This window comes from Notolabrus celidotus, chromosome 18 (assembly GCF_009762535.1).
Source record: "Notolabrus celidotus isolate fNotCel1 chromosome 18, fNotCel1.pri, whole genome shotgun sequence".
NCBI classification, from domain to species: Eukaryota; Metazoa; Chordata; class Actinopteri; order Labriformes; family Labridae; genus Notolabrus; species Notolabrus celidotus.
The window spans coordinates 11202340-11221605 of NC_048289.1; the positions used below are offsets into that span (position 1 = coordinate 11202340).

At 39.6% G+C, this 19266-nt stretch overlaps 1 protein-coding gene across 5 annotated transcripts; it reads left to right on the top strand.

Moving 5' to 3' along the window:
- The first annotated feature begins 528 nt into the window (after positions 1-528).
- Positions 529-18296, top strand: tom1l2 (target of myb1 like 2 membrane trafficking protein). 5 transcript variants are annotated; one of them, XM_034708313.1, is made up of 15 exons: positions 529-659; positions 1071-1155; positions 2589-2667; positions 2999-3148; positions 4235-4402; positions 4498-4644; positions 6396-6512; positions 6702-6835; positions 6944-6995; positions 10788-10956; positions 12198-12324; positions 12629-12704; positions 13617-13676; positions 14535-14571; positions 15905-18296. In XM_034708313.1, exons 1-15 carry the CDS (start codon positions 608-610, stop codon positions 16051-16053), a joined length of 1602 nt encoding a protein of 533 aa, XP_034564204.1. In that variant the 5' UTR covers positions 529-607; the 3' UTR covers positions 16054-18296. The 5 variants fall into 5 exon arrangements, with proteins under 5 accessions (XP_034564204.1, XP_034564205.1, XP_034564206.1 ...); XM_034708314.1 differs by having other exon boundaries at positions 4235-4399; XM_034708315.1 differs by having other exon boundaries at positions 4235-4369.
- Positions 18297-19266: the final 970 nt, after the last annotated feature.

Below are 19266 nucleotides of genomic sequence, written 5' to 3' on the forward strand. Positions count from 1 at the left end.
GAGACAAACAGAACTACACAAACACATTTTACTGTCTTAGGGATCAGATTTCAGAAAGAGAAGGAAATTCATGAGCTGACTTCAAAGCTAAAGTAGTGAGTAACTAGAGCACTGATAGAAATGTAGTGGAGTAAAAAGTACAACAATTGTCTTCCAAATGTAGTGGAGTAAAAGTAATAAGTTCCCCAAAAAAATGATACTCAAGTAAAGTACAGATACTCAAACAATGTACTTAAATACTGAACTCAAGTTCATTTACTCTTTTACTGTCCACCACTGCGCTTCATCATATTTCAAGCAAGGGGGAAAAATACAGATCTATCTCACAAATTAGGAATTTTCTGGATGTGCATAGTCTATGTCTGCATCATCTTATATCAGAAATGGTGCCACAATCATACAATAGCCATTTGAATTTGTATTGATGCCACCTTTGGTGCCTTTTATTTACAATCGCCTGACACTTCTGCTGGATGTGTGAGCTGTCCAATCACGCTTAAGGTCAGGAATTCTGGACCAATCATGTTACCGTGTGGGCGGGACTTGATGGACGTTTCCTCATGTATCATCATCATCCCATGGACTGACTTGTTTGTTGTCGAGCAAGATGGAGTTCCTTTTGGGAAATCCTTTCAGTACCCCTGTCGGGCATTGTATCGGTGAGTTACTATATGCTACAGATGCGACACTGTGTGGAGACAGCGCTTGTCTAACCTGGAGATGTCTCTTATTCAGTGTCGGGCTAATGTCCCTGAATGAGTTCTCTAACGTTACAGCTGGAGAGCACCGTTAGCCGCCTAGCTAACTACTAGTAGCGGTAATATCTGCTGTCATTGTGCTAAAAATACCTCTAACTCGTTTAAGGTCTATTATCTGTCAGTGGCACTTCTTAGGTTAGCTCTTAAGACGTAAACATATCCAGTGTGATCCGTCTTCAATGGCGACTAATAGCCCAGTTAGCTAACACTCAGCTAGCCACCAGTCATCGTCATCTAATTAATTGATCTGCTGTGTTTTTACTGGAACGTCTTTATTGGTGATTTCCTCAACAAACTGCATGTGTTTAACAGAAAGAGCGACTGATGGCTCCTTGCAAAGTGAAGACTGGACCCTCAACATGGAAATATGTGACATCATCAATGAAACAGAGGATGGGTGAGTAAACCAGAGAAAAAACAATCAATAGCCATACCCCAAATTGATTTTCTTGCCTATATGCACCAATTTGATCTGCTTTCCTTGTGGCTGTGTCCGTCACACTTCAACAGAAAGAAACACGATCAGAGTCAGTCCTTTTCCTCCTTGTGTTTATCTGTGTCAGACTTCAGAGAAGAAGCCTGGCTCTGTCTGGGTAAAGTGGATTTATGCAAGGCCTCATTGCTTATCTCGTCCCTCCATTAACCTTGTACTGTATGTTTAAGCTGGTGTGTGAAGTCCAGGCCTTGTTTGATTAGCAGGTTGTAAACTGGCTTAGGTGGGTCTGGACTTGCACACCAGGGAGTATATCAGTGATCTATATATAAAGAGGTCTGACTCTACTTTATTTCCTCTGTTAGTGGTGCCACACACCTACTGCAGTGTAGCTGGTTAAACCTGTTAGTGTTTGGCAAAGACTGAAGAAGTAAATTATTACTACCTTCGGTTAAAAAAAAAGAAAAAGATATCATGCAGAGATTGTGAGCTGTAAAATAATCATTGACATCTACCTGCACCTGGTATTCAGCTTCCCAAGTTTTGCACTTGGCTTCATCATCCTGTCAGCGTCTTTCTTTATACACTCCATCTTTAAGTTCCTAGTAATTGTTTTGTACGGTGGCCCTGAAGGAGAAAACAAATTTGCAAAAGATGAAGCACTTTTACAAAGTTGGAGACAAATTTACATATTCGAAAACATTTTTACATTTTATAAAACAAAATTACATCAGCAAAACACTTTTACCAAGGCCAAAACAAATTTACAAAATCAAAAAAACACTTGTACAAGCGGTGAGACAATTTTACAACGATGGAACACTTTTACCCTTCCTGAAACAAATTTACATTCATTTTTAATGAAAAGGGAATGTACCAAACACCGCAAGTGATCCAGTACCAAACGTAGTTACAGTACCAAACGTCGCTCCGTTTGGTTTCTCTCCATCGAAACAAACTAAATGACCCCTCACTCGATCACTCCCGGATCGCTTCCAGTGTTTGGTACATTCTCTTTCCGTTAAAATGAATGTAAATTTGTTTCAGGAATAGTAAAAATGTTACATTGTTTGTAAAATTGTCTCACTGCTTGTAAAAGTGTTTTTTGATTTTTGAAATTTGTTTTCTTAAATGTAAATTTGTTTTCCAAAATGTAAATTTTTCTCTAACTTTGTAAAAGTGTTTCATCTTTTGTAAATGTGTTTTGTCCTTCAGGGCCACCGTAGTTTTGCCCTTCTTGGAATAACTAACCAGTGCATTTAAAAGCTGCAGTCACACTGTGCTATACTTGTGTGCTAAATGTGGGCTTTCACTTGTGTGTGTGTGTGTGTGTGTGTGTGTGTGTGTGTGTGTGTGTGTGTGTGTGCGTGTGCGTGTGCGTGTGTGCGTGTGCGCAGGCCTAAGGATGCCATTAGAGCTGTGAAGAAGAGGCTGAATGGCAACAGAAACTACAGAGAGGTTATGTTGGCTTTAACGGTGAGTTAAATGTGGGCAAGATGAGGTCATCCTCATCATCACTGTGCTTACAGTTAAAACAATGTTAATCTTGGGTAGAGTCTTGTAATGCCGCTTGCAATCTGTCAAATAAGACGAAAGTTTTATACTCGAACAAAATGTAAAATTATGTTTCAAAATAAAACTGGGAGCCATTCTTTGGCATCTCATTATTTGCATTAACACAATTAGCAATTTAAAACATCATGTTTATTCTATGTCTAGGTTGCACAACTCATGTAAGAGAAATTTCTTCACCAGTTACCAAACATGAACTTATTTTGACAGTAGCTTTCTTCCCTTCTTCTTTCAGGTTTTGGAGACTTGTGTGAAAAACTGCGGCCATCGTTTTCATGCGTTGGTCACCAGCAGGGACTTTGTGGATGGCGTGCTCGTAAAAATAATCTCACCTAAAAACAACCCACCTACAATCGTCCAAGATAAAGTCCTCGCCCTGATTCAGGTAAGATAACGCTAAATGAAATCATGGAATGTGATTAAGTTTTATTCAGGTCATTCCTCTTGGAAAATGTTATTTCTATATTTTCTTTTTTTAATGCTGTGCATCAGTGTGAGAGAAACCGTGTCTCTCTAATGGAGCCAGTAAATGAGAGGTGAAGTGAAGTTAAGGTGTTTATTACAGTATGTGTGGTTGTGCAGCCGGCTAGGAGGCGTCCTGTCATCTGCAGGCAGAGCCTCGGGTAAAGTACAGTGTCTCCGGGGCTGCAGTTAGGAGCAGCTCTAGTTACCTGTCGCAGCTCAGGTAACCCTGCTGGGCTCATATCGACTGCTCTTATTTCCTCCAGGGAAACCGTGTCACCACAGCGTACAGCATGGACCACAGAGGAGGGGAGGGAGCGTATAACAGCTTCTGACATTGTCCTCTTTGTTTGTCTAGTCATTAGAAGGATAAGTTTGTGAGGAGAAGGTCGAGCTGGGAAAAAAACATGTGTGGGAAAATGCATTAAAGAGCACTCCCTTTATAATACAGCAAGAGTATTGTTGACTTTTCTGTTATCGTGATGTGTAATACTCTGTTGGGAAACAGACTGCGGTTGTGTTCTGCCGCTCCCCTACAACCTGCTTCATCCCCTCAGTGCTGTGTGCCCTGGAGTTGTTAGCAAAGAGCTTGTGTGCACAGTTAAAAGTGCTGACGGCAGTTTTGTTTTAAGGTCATACTATATTCATTTATTTTAGACAAACTTGCCTTAAACAAAATGAGGATATTAGAATTTTAGATCAAACCTGCTTGCAAGTAAAGTGACTCAGTAGAACATTTTTGGACGTAGACCTCCTTCAAAGTCCTTGTGCACTCATTTTTCAAAAGTGTGTCATGTCTTCACGCTCTTTACTGGCCTGTTTTAGCTTTATCCGGTCCACTCATGAGAAAAAAGAGCAGCCAAGAGTTTTGCAGTTTGCTGACTGAATGTGTTCAAGCCCGACAAACAGAAATGATTAGAGAATAGGCCTCTTTTAGTACTCTGACATCCTCAGCTTTGTTTGTTGTGTCAGCCCTCACTTTCTTTGTTTTTATCTTGTCTCTCTGCAGGCATGGGCTGATGCATTCAGGAGCAGTCCTGACCTCACAGGCGTAGTCCAAATCTATGAGGAGCTGAAGAGGAAAGGCATTGAGTTCCCCATGTCGGAACTGGAAACCCTGTCACCTATACACACCCCTCAGAGGGTAGGAGGCATCAACCCAAGCAGCTTAAACGTGGTGGGAAGAATCTGTGCATACACTAAACAGAGTGTGATTATCTTCACGGCTCATTTGTGTTATGCTTATTTCTCATCTTTCTCTGTCTCTTCTAGGCGGCAACAGCTCCAGAGGGCGACTCCGCCCTTCATAAATACAGCACTACTACTCAGCCCACTCCACAAGCTCTCCCACCAGCCTACACCACCCCTCAGGTTCCAAACATCCATGCATCTGGATCCATCAATCCTACTCCTGAACAGGTAAAATGTTAGAGCATTAAACACTGAGTCCTAACAGTTGTTTCAGCTAGTGGTCACCCTTCAGCATCCTGAAGTTCCTTTACAGAAGAACAGGCTGCTTCATTTGTCAAATGTCCTCTAGTGCTCCATGCAGGTCACATTGACATCTGTTCATGTGGCCATGAAGCGTACCTCTTAATGGATACCTGCTTGTCCCTAATGTGGTGGTTGTTGGTTCATAAACTCCATGCTATTTGTAGAGATTTTCTGATACAACTTTTTTCCTTTGCAATTCTAATTTGGATGTTTAGATTTGAAGATTGGCTGAGTACCATCTGATACAAAAGTGATAAAATATGATGTATATACATGCGGCAAACTCCGGTCTCAAACTATGAAGCCCATGTGGAAGTGTTATCAACTGCAATTCATCGAGAATCCGCTTGAGGCTGGCTGCAGAAACACTGGAAACCACATAGACAGCAATTCAAAAAAGACGATTTGGCAGCATTAATAAACATGTTTACAGCCTGGTTCAAAAGACGAGTGTCTGGATTGCTAATTTCTCTATCAGCACACACTGTACGGGGGTGAATTTTTTTCTAACACAACGGTTCAGAAGATATTAAGATTACGAGTTTTTGCCCAAATAAGGACATGACTGACTTGACTCCTGGACGGGAACACATAGCTGTTTGCTAGGAGGCTCAAACTCCGCCTTTTTACGTCACACTCTGCCTGCTTGAGTTCTGCGTATTCAATATGGCTGCCGCCGTCGATTTGCTTCAAAACAGCGCTCAGGAACAGATGGGTGACGTCACGGATACTACGTCCATTATTTATACAGTCTGTGTGTATATATTGTTGGAGTTACACTGATTGCTGACTTTTTACTAGATTTGGCTAACATTTCACTCTCTGATAACACTCCATTATAATTGTATGTAATGGTTACATCATAGTATACCTGAAACTTGTTGGGGCTAACAAGTTAAGGTGTCAGATCAATGCAATGGCTTGTACATTTTCCCAAACCCAATACAACATGCAAGGTAATATTAGAGGACAATACAACAGCTATGGTCATCAAACACTCACTAGTCTATAATGTCTAAATGGGTAATGTTAAAACTGCACATTTGTGATGTTGAGACAATGCTTTGGTTTAAAGGGCTGGTTCAGTTTTTTTTTTAAGTGGGGTTGTAGGAGTTACACATCACTAGTAGCTGTACTAGCCACAATGGTTGCCGGTCAGCTCTGCCCCTGTAATGAGAAACTGCTGGGAGAAACAGCATGCAAGCTAGGCTACAGTTCTCTGCAGATGGGGCCGAATCTGCCACATAATTTAGCTAGTTTAGAGAGACTCCGACCAAAGCACTCATCTCGGTCTGGGTGTACGCTCTACTGAGGAATTTTTCAGCACATATCAGAAAGCCCATTTGTTTTTGCACTCTTTGCAAGCACAACACAGACGTTCTCTACCACCTGCAGCACACTGATCAGCTAATCTGATCAATGATGTATGTGTCACTGATGTATCGTGAATTTTGATATTTTTGCATCTCAGTTTTTCATTATATGAAGCACCAAATGCCTACATTAACCTGGTGGACACAGTAATGTATGTAGAGTTTGTTATTCCAGCTCAGTCTTCCCTAGGTGTGGTTAGGTAACTGTGAGAATACTTAAGGCAAATGTGATTATTCTTGACCCTGGTTTGGCTGATAATGACGGAATACTTGATAAAAGTTCTGTGTGTCTCTTTTATCCAGATTTGCCGGCTGCGCAGTGAGCTGGACATTGTTCGTGGAAATACTAAGGTGATGTCAGAGATGTTGACTGAGATGGTCCCCGGACAGGAGGATGCCTCAGACTATGAGCTACTACAGGCAAGTAACCTGTGTGAGCGCAGATCTTTGTGTTTTCTTCAGAGCGTGTGGATAAACAAACATTAAAGTCTGGTGTATTTAGTGTAACAAAGATATGTAGAAAGCAGCAAGAAAATATTGAACTGATACCTATATGCATGTGTGTGTGTGTGTTTTCCTCTATTGTTTGCACTGTTTACTTGTGTGTAGGAACTGAACAGGACTTGCAGAGCGATGCAGCAGAGGATAGTGGAGCTCATCTCCTGCGTTTCCAACGAGGCGGTGACCGAGGAGCTGCTGCACGTCAACGATGACCTCAATAACATTTTCCTACGCTACGATCGGTGAGAACACATAAAAATGAATTCTTGCTTTGTTTGCACAGATTTGGCTAAGTCAGCTCAAGAGTTCTTTCTCATTTTGTTCATGTTGCCTTTCTTTCTTTGCCTCAGGTATGAGAGATTCAGGTCGGGGAGGTCTTCAGCGCAGAGTGTCAACAATGGGGTGAGTCAGCAGTTAGTCTATGAGGTGAAACAACCGGTGTGTGCATCACTGCTTACCTGCTTGTTTTCTCTCTCATTCTCTGGTGTTTCTGTGTCAGTAGTGGGAACTGCATGTTGCATTATGAGTCAGGTTAAGTGTTGTTATTGATCAATGAGTCATGAGATGTAAATGCCTAATGGAATGGGAACCCCATATAGCTGTACATGCACATCTTCTCATCTTAGAAAGCATTACTTGTTTTCTGTCCTTCATTGTAAGTGTTCTGTTCCTCATTGTACAGTCAGAGCAGGTCTGCTGTTTTCACCATAGGTGAATGCTAGTTGGTTCAAAGTATTTTAATTTTGTGAAATACTGCAATTTGGTCATTAGCATTTAGATATACAGCTGTATTATTTGTGCCTCAAGCTGAGTGTGGTGCTTCAAAAGTATGATCTTGCGACCATCAACAAAAAACATCACAGCAGTGTGAAAGCCTGGTTCCCCTCACATCAGTGTATACTTGTTTCTTTCCCTTCTTTCTGTCTATTGTATCTTTCCTTTATACCTTAGAGCCTCTCTGTTTTCTGATTGTCTAGCTTTTTGTCAAATCTACCACAAAAAAGGATCGGTCAGCTCAATATCTTACTTTCAGAACAGGTCTACGTGCTGTACATAACATGAATAGGACTGCAAACAGTAGAGGCCTTTGATACTTCATCTGTTTGTACACTGAGGGACAAATATACATGTTTGCAGACCTTTTGTTGCTACTGAAACTGTGCAAATGAGACAAGACAACTGTGATTCTTAAAGCATATGCAAACAAGGAAATGCACTGCAGAGCAAGATGTGTCTTTGGACAGGATAGTATTGGAATGTAGAGAAGGGGGTAAGGTGTGGAAGGGTAAGTTAGGGCAGTGTCACTTTATTGTCAGTGTAAACAGTGAAGCTTTGTTTTACAGCAATCCCATACAGCAGCACTGCAGAATCTAGTTAAATAGATATATATGGCTGTATTCATAGGAAAATTAAGATATGTAAGTAGTGCAGGATTTGAATATAAAGATAAATTAATAGTAAACAGTAGAGGTTTAAAAAAAAAAAGCAGTCAAGCCTATAACAGCCTAAATTAATGAATAAGTTAACATATTTTACACAGTAAATTGATAGATTAACAGTTATTACACAGTTAATAAGTAAATAAAGATTATTGCACAAATATGTATAATCTAAAATGATCATCACAATTATTCTATAAAAATACAGAGCTATAGGTTTTCCACTGTTTGGCCTGACAGTCATTAGCTTGTCAACGCTTGTTAATGTTGTAGCTTTGTTCTCTGTGCTTGTGACGTCCCTCTGCTTCACTAACACACACCTGATTCTGCTGCTGTCAGACAGCTTTGCGTTGGATGCTTTTATACACTGTTAGTTTTAGATCGTTAAAATAGGCTTCATCATTTCCTAGGGATGTAACGATACACTCAACCCACGATTCGATTCGAATCTCAATTTATGGATCACGAGACGAATCACTCACGATTCTCTAATGATTTTCAAGAAAACTGGATTGAACTCAAAATTTAAATAACTATAATTTTATTTCAATTCTCAGATATGGACAGTTGCAATATATATTTTTTCTCTTATATTTATTTTTAAACAAAGTAATCCTTTTTCATTTTTAAGGTGTGTTGTAACTCAAATAAAACCACTGCACGCTTTTTTTCAGTACCTTTCAAAAAAAACTAAAAGTGACCGTACAAAAATACCTTGTTGGAAAATTTCAGAACAATTGTCAAGAAATGGAAAGTGAATGATTCCCAAATTAAAGTATTCAATATTAAAACAAATAAGATAAATCTCTTTAAATTAGGGATGTAAATTTCAAGTATTCTCCTTGATCGATCTTTGGAAAAGGAAACGATCCATGATTGTTTAATCATTAAAAAAACGTGAACGTTTTCCATGTCAAAAATAATGCCAAATGCGTTATTTCCCCCTAAATCAAATTTTCCTTCATGACACAATGTATATTACTGACGGTATTAAACAGCTACGGATCATATTGAGGTGTTCAAAATGTTAAACACGCTAAATATCAACATGTGGAGCAGGCTTATAAATAATCTCCGCGGACTATTGAGAAAAATAAGCATGTGAATGCGGTCTGGTGTCAGCCGGGAGTGCAACCGGGTCAGAATCAGTCCAGCAGTGGAGAAAAAAGCGCTCGTGGAGACCTGTCACTCAGCTGCAGCCCCCAGCTGAGCGTCTCCGCTGTGTGCAGTCAGCTGATTCACATCGAAAGACTCATCGAGTGAGTAGAGAGAAGCGCAAAAGACTTAATGATGTTGAACAGGGGGAGTATAATACAGATAGCGCCTTCTACTGTTCAAAAATAAAATCCCAATACCAATTATGTGGAATCGATTGTAATCCATCCTTATATGTGTCGATTTTGTTTACCGATTTGCGATGTATTGTTACATCCCTATCATTTACAGCAAGCCTCTTAAACACATAGACCCCCTGTTGTCAAAATAGTATTGGACTTGTTCAGGGGCTGCCTACATCAAGCAGCGTATAGCCTCTGTACATGGGGCACGTTAAGCCCCCAGGCCAAACCGGCGCCCCCTCAGCCATTTGTACAGGACTGGGATGGTAGTGTTATTTTTTTCTCTGGAGGATCTGCTCTTTCTCCTGAAAGTTTGTATCACAGATTGAGAAACTTGGCTTGTTATCTCTGGTATATCATTATATATCAGGAGGACCTTGAGGCGGAGCTGACATCGGTGACTAGAGATGCACAACTCATTGTGCTGTTGGTGGCTGTAATCTTTGTGAATTCAGCCCTGACAAAATCTGCCTCAGTGAAACACCAGAATCTATGGAAACACAAACCAATGACACATTATCAGAACACACTGACCTCTCCGTTGGGTTTCCAGTTGTATTCAGGCATGTTATATCTTCCATAGTCCATGTCATTACATTGTGTCCCTGCACAGGCATGATACAGGTATTCACTGTCTCTTCCTTTCTGTTCCTTTCTGTTTTTCTGTGGCTAGCTGAGACAGGCAAGTATGAAAATATTGTTGACGCCCCTGAACGATCAGTGCTGCTCACCCCACAGCGACTGTTAAAACATGGCTGAATAATATGGGCCCGCTTCCTCCACCAGTATCTCTCACCCCATATGGCATGTTTTGACTTTGTAAGCAATAATATGATGAACCTGGAGGTAGACTGACAGTGACACACGTTTATGGTGGCACGAAGATGAATCACTGTTATGTTGAGTTTGTATTATATTAGACCTCCAGGACCCAATATTCAATCTCCCCTGTCCCTCCCTGCTGTATTTTGACCTTCTTAAGGGGAATGTTTTGACTTTAAAGATAACTTTTACAAATGATGGCAACAACTGGGAATTTGTGTATTCAATCCAGACAAACATTTAAAATGAAATGTCTCCTCGTAGAGATAAAAATGTTTCCCCCTTAAGAAACACTTTTTCAAAAAGTAACGTATTTCCTCAGTTAGACATTTTCATGCTCTCCTGAAGCTAACCTAATCATCTATAAGTGTTCTTTTTTTTTCTCTCATAATGCATCAAACCCACATTTTTGCAAACACCACATTCATTTTCCTGCATATTATCTGGACACACTCAAGGTACTATGTTCTGTTTAACCCTGCCTCTCCTTTAGCCTCCCACAAAAGGATTTGTTTTCTGCTCATGATCCAGAAACCCTGAACCTTTCTCTAAAGTACAAAAGGAAAGAGTGTTATCGTATGTTTCTTTGTCACCAGGTCCTGAGTGAGGCCACAGAGGACAACCTCATAGACCTCGGCCCGGGCTCCCCCGCAGTGGTCAGCAACATGCAGAACGCGGCCCCATCCAGCCTGCCGCCCGCCATCACAGCCCCAGCAGGGAGGCCCTCCTCCCCGGCTACACTGGCCTCCCGCCTGGCTGGTCTTGGTACGCACATACAATGTCAGATATGATAAAAGTGCTAAACCTGAGAGGAGACACGTCACAGACATTTCTAACATTACTGTGGGAAAGGAAAAACTCTGAATGTAACACCTGTAGTGTTTAAATTTCTTCTGAGTTGATGAGGTGATCAATTACACTCTCATGTCCCTCACCCTGTTCTATTGTCACTGTGAGGGTACTAAGCAACAGCAGCGATTTCAGGAAGAGGCTGCATCTGGCTTCTGTTTGCTAAGCAGTAGTTCTAGCTTGTATGAGCACATATCTGTTATTATCCATCTTTACATTCAGCTTGGTAAATACTCCACTTTTGAAGTGAACTTTGAGCTGCTTCCCCAGTCTTTATGTCGGAGATAATACACAGCAAGTGTATCATTGTAGAAAAATTAACTCTTCGATGTTAACTGAGGTCCGGCTAAGGTCTCACCCTGAGCCAGGTTTGGGTTTTCTTTCTGATATCACCCGTGTGCTGCACTTTAACCTACTTCTAAAAAAGAGAAGCTCAGTTGATCCATGGTTAGAATGGCTTCCATTTACAACTACATCTACGCTTTTCTTAAAAAGCTAAAGAATTCCTTCTTGACCCGTATTCCTTTTTATCCAGGACTTTTTATATAAATGTCACACACTCATACTCCGTGTTCCAAATTATTATGCAAGTTGCATTTTTGTGAATATTTTAAAAACTATGTTAACTGTCGTTTTTCAACTTTGTTAGGAAGTCAGATAGTGAATATATTTCTTCAACTGTGTGGTAAAATGATGCTTTTTGGCTGTATTTTTAAATAAATGCAGAATCTGCAGAAATGAGCATGCCACATTATTACGCAAGTTGGTGATAAGAGCATATAACTTGTGAAAATTAAAAAACTAGGCACCATATATATGTATTTACTACAACTGTATTCAAACTTCAGCAAAGAAGATACTCTTTTGGGCTGTATTTCTTGCCATTACTGTAAATTATCTCCTTTATTATTGACCACAAGTTCTTAGTCGGGTTGAGATCAGGTGAGCAGGCAGGCCAGTTCATGAGGCGATCCTCTTCAAAGTCCTGAGATGCCATCATGTCCTGGGAATAATGTGAGGCATGTGAAGGTGCATTGTGCTCATGCATGAACGCGAGCATCTTTTTCACTTTAGCTGAATGTCTTTTCCTCCATGAAGGAAAATACAAAAGAGGATAATAAAGCGTAAAAGTGTAAAGTGTTTTTTTTTCTATCCAGACGTGGGCGCAGACAGTGTGAGCAGCACCTTGAGCTCTTTGCCCAGCTGTAAGCCTCCTCCTGCTCAGGACGACTTTGATGTGTTCGCTCAAACCAGGACTGGATCTCTGCCTGAACCAAGCAAGACGTAAGAATATGTTGGAAATGTGCGGTTGAAACTACAATTCGTTTTGAAGACATTGAAAAATAATGTTTGTGCAATTCTAAGGGTTAATGTCAATAAACAGCGTAGTTATAAATACAAACAGAGACTTGTTCAAAAGCCTGAACTTTGGAAAAATTGAAATCAGCAAATGTGTGTAATTATTGCTTAAAAAGAAACAGCTGGTTATATAATTCAGCTGTACATATTTTTATATGAAGAAAGAACTTACAAATGTTAGAGTATATTATCACTGCTTTAAGATACCTATTTCTACACTTTGTATCAGATCTACAACAGAAGACAGCAACGCCACTAGCAGCCTCCCCCCAACTCTGACTGTCCAGCAGCCCACTGCAGGAGCGGTGAGTCTCAGTGATTAGGCTTTTTATGTGTCTGTTGTGGTGGCCTCTCAATTCCACTTTGTGTCTTTTTCACTCCTCAGGGAATTGGATAAAGAATATTAAACTTTGTCTTTATGATTTAGCGCTCATCTCTTTTTGTTTCTAACTAACATTTTTAACCACATTTACCTCAAATATTTGGGCTTAGTTTGCAGCACTTATGTTGCTAATCTGTGTGCTTTTACTTTGTTAACCATCTGAAGTGCAACTCATTCTTGGCTGTTGTTTTTCCAAGCTATACTAATCTCTGTACACAGGGGTCTGTATTTGATATGGAAGTGTTTTGGTTTCTGTTTGCAGTCTGAGCAGTATTGATCAATCACAGCTTTGTTATATGCTGAAAAAACAGTCTATTGAGAGCAAAAGCAGGTGTATTGACACCCCGGCTGTAATTGGCAGTAACCTCAATATGTTTGATTTATCTATCTAATCAGATATCTACATGAAAGTGTGGCTAACAATTCATTCTGGATTCATGCTTTCCTAACAAGACTGACACTGATTATGTTTCATCTGATACAGTGTGTGTGTCTTTGTTTGTCTCAACCTGTTTTCACTCTCCACTCTGCTAAACTGGGCTCTGTGGGTTGTTTACTGTTTCAAGTGCTGAGATGGTTACTAGATATAGGAACCTGCTGCTGCTGCATGTGCTTTGTGATCTCCTTCACATCACTGTGACTGATTTTTATTTTCATCATCACCATTACGTGCCACACCGTATCACTATCAATTTCTTTATTTGTTCACACAAAAGTCTTGAGTTTGTATTTCAGTTCTTTTAAAATCATATTTTTGTTGTGTTTGGGACTGGACCTTTTTTATTTCTGTTGTGGCATTGCTGCCCCCTCTCCTGGTCTTGATGCTGCCTCGTAGCGTGTTGGAAGCCAGTCCTCTGTTATGGATGACATAGAGGAGTGGCTGTGTACTGATGTGGTGAGCCCATCATGATTTTTTATTTCTGCCTGGAGTTCTGTCTCCCTTTCATTTTTCCTTCTTCATTCTGTTTGATCTCCTTTTCATCTAAAGTATTTTTTTTAATCTAAAAGTAAAACTTTTTCTCTCACATTTCCTCACTGTTTGATCAATCATGCATTAACATCCCAGCTCACCTCGAGTTACTAACAGTGTGCTGTGGGAACGAACTGACACTAGAATGGCAAGATGTCGTAAAATGAGCATGAGGTTTTGCATCCATGGAGAGTTTTACACCATCAACTACACGCTTTCTGTGTTGTGAGAAACTGTGTTCTGTTTGCCTTCGGCTGTGACTGCCAGGGAAACATTTCTAAAATTAAGAGATATTTAGTTGTAGTTGTAAAATTCATTGAAAGTTTTTTTGTAGCTTAACCAAAGTATTTTTTTTATTTTTATTTCTTTTTTTTATGAGTAACTAATGTGCATTGTTCCAAAATCAGTGCTATAAGATTATAAACCTCATGCTCATTTTGGACAGATTCCTGTTGCATTGATAAGTGGTGATACTCAGCTGTTTCGATTGGAAAACATCAGGTGGATTTTTTTTTTTTTTTTGCATCAATAAAAATAAATAAATGAAGAAAAAAAATCCTATATTTTTCTTAAGGTAATGACAGGTAAGTGTTTCCTTTTTGTATGCTTCACTAATACTGAACTGGTGAGTATGTCTGCAGATATCCATGGTGATGTTGATTGGCTTCGGGCACAAAAGGAGAATTAGAACCTGACTTGGTTTTGCGGTGGTTTGCATAGATTAGGTCTTTCATAAGAAACTCTGAGGTGTGAAATTGTTCTCTTTTTTTTTCTTTCGAACAGAAAGGAGATGAAGGTGAGGAGGGCGTGACAAGTGAAGGTAAAGAAATACATCTGCTAAAAAACAACCTAATATTCTGGAAAACATCTTTTATTGTCCTTTTAATGTTTTTATTTACTTCTCCATTTTTATTTATTTATTTTTATTTATTTATTTATTTTATTTAATTATCATTTAAAAACCTCTCAACAATGATTTACTGGTCTATTTCCCACCACTTTATTATGTTTAATTGACATGTATTCCTTCTTTTTTTGCACTGTTTTAAACTTTATTTTATTATTTTTATTACCTTGCTTCTTATCTTTTTCTAGCTTTCCTATGTTTATCTGTTGTTGTCGTCGTTGCTAGGGTCTGAGAGAGACACGTATTATCAAATCCTCAGTATGTCTGGTGCATACTGCAGTTTTTTGATAACAAAGAAGACTTTGACTTTGACTTTCTAACCTCTTGCGTTGCATTTTATTTTGCATTGTTACAGTTCCTCCTCCCTGTCGTCCGAAATCTTTGCTATGTTATTTGAACCATGCTTTGTTTGTCAAAGCACTTTGTAAACATTTGTTTTTAAAGGTGCTATAAAAATAAAGCTATTATTTTTATTATGATCATTATTATTATGTCTTCCTTCAAATCAGTTATTGTTTTGGAGTTGTTAATGATGCAACAATTAGTTGACGTCAAAAAAAATTACACAATTATTTGCCAATCACTTTAATTGTTGATAATTAGTCAGTTATGTCATGCTGTGAGCAGGAACAATATTGTTTCATGGAGCTGAGTTTCTGATGGGTGAGCCATCTTGTAACCTTACTGTCTCTGCTAAGGGTGGTAAACAATCAGCAGGTAATGAAAACAGTGAAATGTCGTTGGACGATGCAGCACCATCGCATCCACAAATGTTTAAAGTTTGGGAGCACTCTCTACGCTGCAAAGAAAAGGACTGCCTACAAAATGTGTAAAGCAAACCTAGCTTATCATGGGAGCATGACGGTTATGTGTGAGCATTAAAAGAGAAGGCACACAGCAGATCATCATGGCCACCACTGGCAACTAATGCGTAAGAGCAATAAAAAAAAAAAGGAATTGTCTGCTGTGCTATTGGACAATGCAACAACATTCAGAGGGAGCAAATAATCAATTCAACAATATTTTGCCATGAAAAGTTCTTCCTTCTAGAATTTTAAACAGTATACAAGATATCAGTTACTGGACTACGCTGCAAAAGTTTAAATATAGAAATCTGTATCTGAATAAAATAATGGGATTGGAAAATCCCCCGTTTGTTTTCTATCTTCATTTCGATCGTTCAGCTCACAAATGAACATGTGCTCTCTCTTTTGTTCTCTCCTTCTTCCTACTTGAATTCTAACAGAGTTCGACAAGTTCCTGGAGGAGAGAGCCAAAGCTGCAGAGATGGCCCCCAGCCTACCGTCGCCCCCCAGTGGAGAACCGGGTGCAGTCCAAGGAACCCCCAGCCGCAAGAAGCCCGACAGGCCGGAGGACGCTTTGCTCGCCATGTAGACCCTCTAATCATATTACAACCCTGAGCTGCATCACCTCAGGAGAGACTTGAGCTGACACTGAAACACACCCTCTACTTTCTGATTCATCATGACACTATTCAGTTACACTACAAAGATTTGTACTGTCCATGCTCTCCGTTAAAAAAAAAAGGAATTATTTATGTTGTTGTTAATTTCACTTAAGAAAGGGAAAACCAAACAAATGGATCTCCCCCAAAATGATGTCGAGTGTCAGAGACTGTGAGGCGGCCTGCTTTCTTCCTCCTCTTCTCGTGTGAAGAATCTCCCTCCGCCTGTTTGGACTGCATAGCTTCATGTTGCAGCTAATCTTTAAAAAATAGTTTTATAAAAAGAAGCGTCCTGCTGTCCTTGTCATATGTAGGAAATCCGTTTCTTACCTAAGCCCTTAAAGCATGCATCAACACCTCCAACTCTCCAAAACCTTTTCATCATTGCAGACACAAATATTATGTTACTGTAGGCAGGAGCGTACCTACGAGGATATTGTTTTGGTGTTTGTATCAGTCCCTTTGCAAGTCAGTCTGAGTTGAATTGTAAATCTGTAAATGACAAATGTCGAGTTTATTAGTCGTGTGTATATTTAAGCTACATATGTATGAAAGAGATGTTGATTTAATGTAGATTTTTGAGGAGAAAAAAAAGGGTTTATCATTCAGCTGCTCTGACGAAAGGGATGTACCTCAGTGGAGTCACAAGAAAAGGGAAAAGTGTGATCACATACAAATTGAAAGAGAAGAAGAATGTAGTTTTTGTGATTGGCATAATTGCGCACTGCACCAACAAATGTGTTGTAGATTTTTCTGAATTAACGACAGAATTTTGATGAGATTACGTTGCTGAGATTTTTTTAGCCTGAAGCTGCTGTCTGACTTTATTTGAAGGTAGTTTGGTTATTCCATCTACTGAAAATACTCATTTCTAACTGTAGGTTTTATCTTTTTTTTTTGCGTTGATTGCGCTACATGATCTGTTCTGCACTCACAGGACCAAATTTGTGCTTTTATCGTGATACAAACGAAGAAATTCTGGATGATTTGGTTTCTCACACACAAACGTCTGTCCTGGAGATGTAACAACGGCTCAATGTCACAATACAGAAGCTGTTTGCACGTTATTATTTAGCATTTCTCCGTTTGATTCCTCTCATGTTGACCTTTCAACATGACATTTGTTTTGCAGAAATGAGCTGGCTGCAGACGCAGCACTACAAATGAGCTGCACTGCTCTCTTGACAACATTTAATGCAACATACACAATCACAACAAGCTGAAACAACGAGCACGCACTCTGACTGCTGCGTTACCTTTGGACTTGTACTATAAATCACTTAACACTTAACCAAATGTAATTAATGAGGGAAATATTGAAGCAGAAGTGTAGAAATAATTTATTGGCACTCTATTTTTGCTCTTCAGATCAGTATTTTAAATCATTTTATTGTATAAAAAAGAAAACAGGAAATGAGCTTTATTAAGGGACAGAATGAGAAATTGCTGTAATGCTGTTTGTTTGTGGAGTTTCATTTTTATACATTGCTGCTGGCTAATGTATCTTATCTGTCATGGTTATGTTTGTTGGATATTCTTGTCGGTTAAACGTGTCCAGGCTTTATTTGCTGTAAGAGAACTCTGTTAATCCCATGAAGAATACTTATTTTTGATCATCATCATGTATAATTTCATGGACTGGAAGCACATGACAAAAACAGACACATATAACTTCCTTTTTACACTTTTGACAAGCATCAACATTGCACATTTTGAAAGGGAAACCTTCTTTCTTCTGTTCTCTTATTTTGGTGTCGAACATTTGTTTGTGTGTGTGTGTGTGTGTGTGTGTGTGTGTGTGTGTGTGCATGTGTGTGTGCATGTGTGTGTGAGCTGTTCTGTTCTGTAAAGTTTGTCTCAGTTCATTGAAAAAAAAAGAGCCTCCAAGTGTGTTTTTAAAGACTACATGTTGTCACTCTCCTGTTTGATCATACTGGTTTATATCAGTGACATGAAGTCTCAGAAGCTCCACCAGTCGTCTCAGACTTTATTTTTGTTTTTGCAGAAGAGCAAGTGTTTCTTTGTGCATCTCTGGATGATATGAAAAGATGCTGATAAAGGAGGCTGTGCTGTGCGACTGCTACTTTTCCTGAGTTGCCTCATCTCTCATTTTCTCTTTTTGTTGTTTGACTTATGCATGAACTCTAATAAAACACTAGCAGTGTGTCCGCAACCTCGTGTTTTCGCCCCTTCTTTTGATTAGACTGGAATATTTCCCTCTCCTCAGTGTGCCATCCTTCGTCCTCCTCTTCAGATCAGATGGTAAAATGACCTGTAGTAAACCCTTTCCATTTACCTTACACCCCCTCCCCCCCTCCTCTCCCCGCTCTCTGGAGGCCGGTGGGCCCCACACCAGGGGCTTCCCCATTGGTCGTTGGGAATCGCCTCATCCCAGACGTGGCCCCTCTCGCTCTGGCTCAGTGACTGGAGCGTTTTTCCCGGTCAAACAGAGAGAGGGGTGTGCCTGTCAGACCGAGGAGTGGACTACACTCGTGTACGGCGTCTCTGTGTGACTCAACATGTGCTGAATCTTATAGGTTTATGATTTTATGAAGTCATGCTGCACACACAGAGATGCTGGCTGGATTTCTAAAGAGGTAAATGCATGCTTTTGAATTTCTCTTAACAATTTGAGTCAGACTAAACTTTTGAAGTTGTGTAGCATTTTTTAGGGTTTAAATTAAATATGGAGAGGGGAATTACATGCCTAAAATTATTGTAATTCAGTAATCAAATAATCATTGAGCAGTAGCTGAAACCATGTGCTGCTTGTTCTTGTGCCATCATGTACTGGTGTAAATTAATATGTTTATAGTAAAAAAAAAAAGTCTTTGTTCTACATCAATAATTTTAATGAATTCTCCCCTAAAAATCTAAGTCAAAAATCTATATTTGAGGAAGTTTCATTTTAAATTTAACATCATAACTTCTGTTTCAGAGGTCAAAGTCTCTGTAAAAGGTTCTTGGATTCTCCAGAACTGGTTCACGAAAGAGGAGCCTCCTTTTCACCCAAGACAACACATGCTCTCAGTTAGCACACTCTGCTGGCTGGACTGATCCCACACACATCAAAGATCAAATCAAATGAAGAAGAACCTGGTTGATTGTTATCCCACAAGTTAAACCATAAATAAAGCTAATAA

Coding starts and splice junctions, on each gene's coding strand:
- tom1l2 (XM_034708313.1), top strand. CDS start 608: ATGGAGTTCCTTTTGGGAAATCCTTTCAGTACCCCTGTCGGGCATTGT. Junction 4,645..6,395: donor TCAATCCTACTCCTGAACAG/GTAAAATGTTAG, acceptor TCTTTTATCCAG/ATTTGCCGGCTGCGCAGTGA. Junction 10,957..12,197: donor CTCCCGCCTGGCTGGTCTTG/GTACGCACATAC, acceptor TTTTCTATCCAG/ACGTGGGCGCAGACAGTGTG.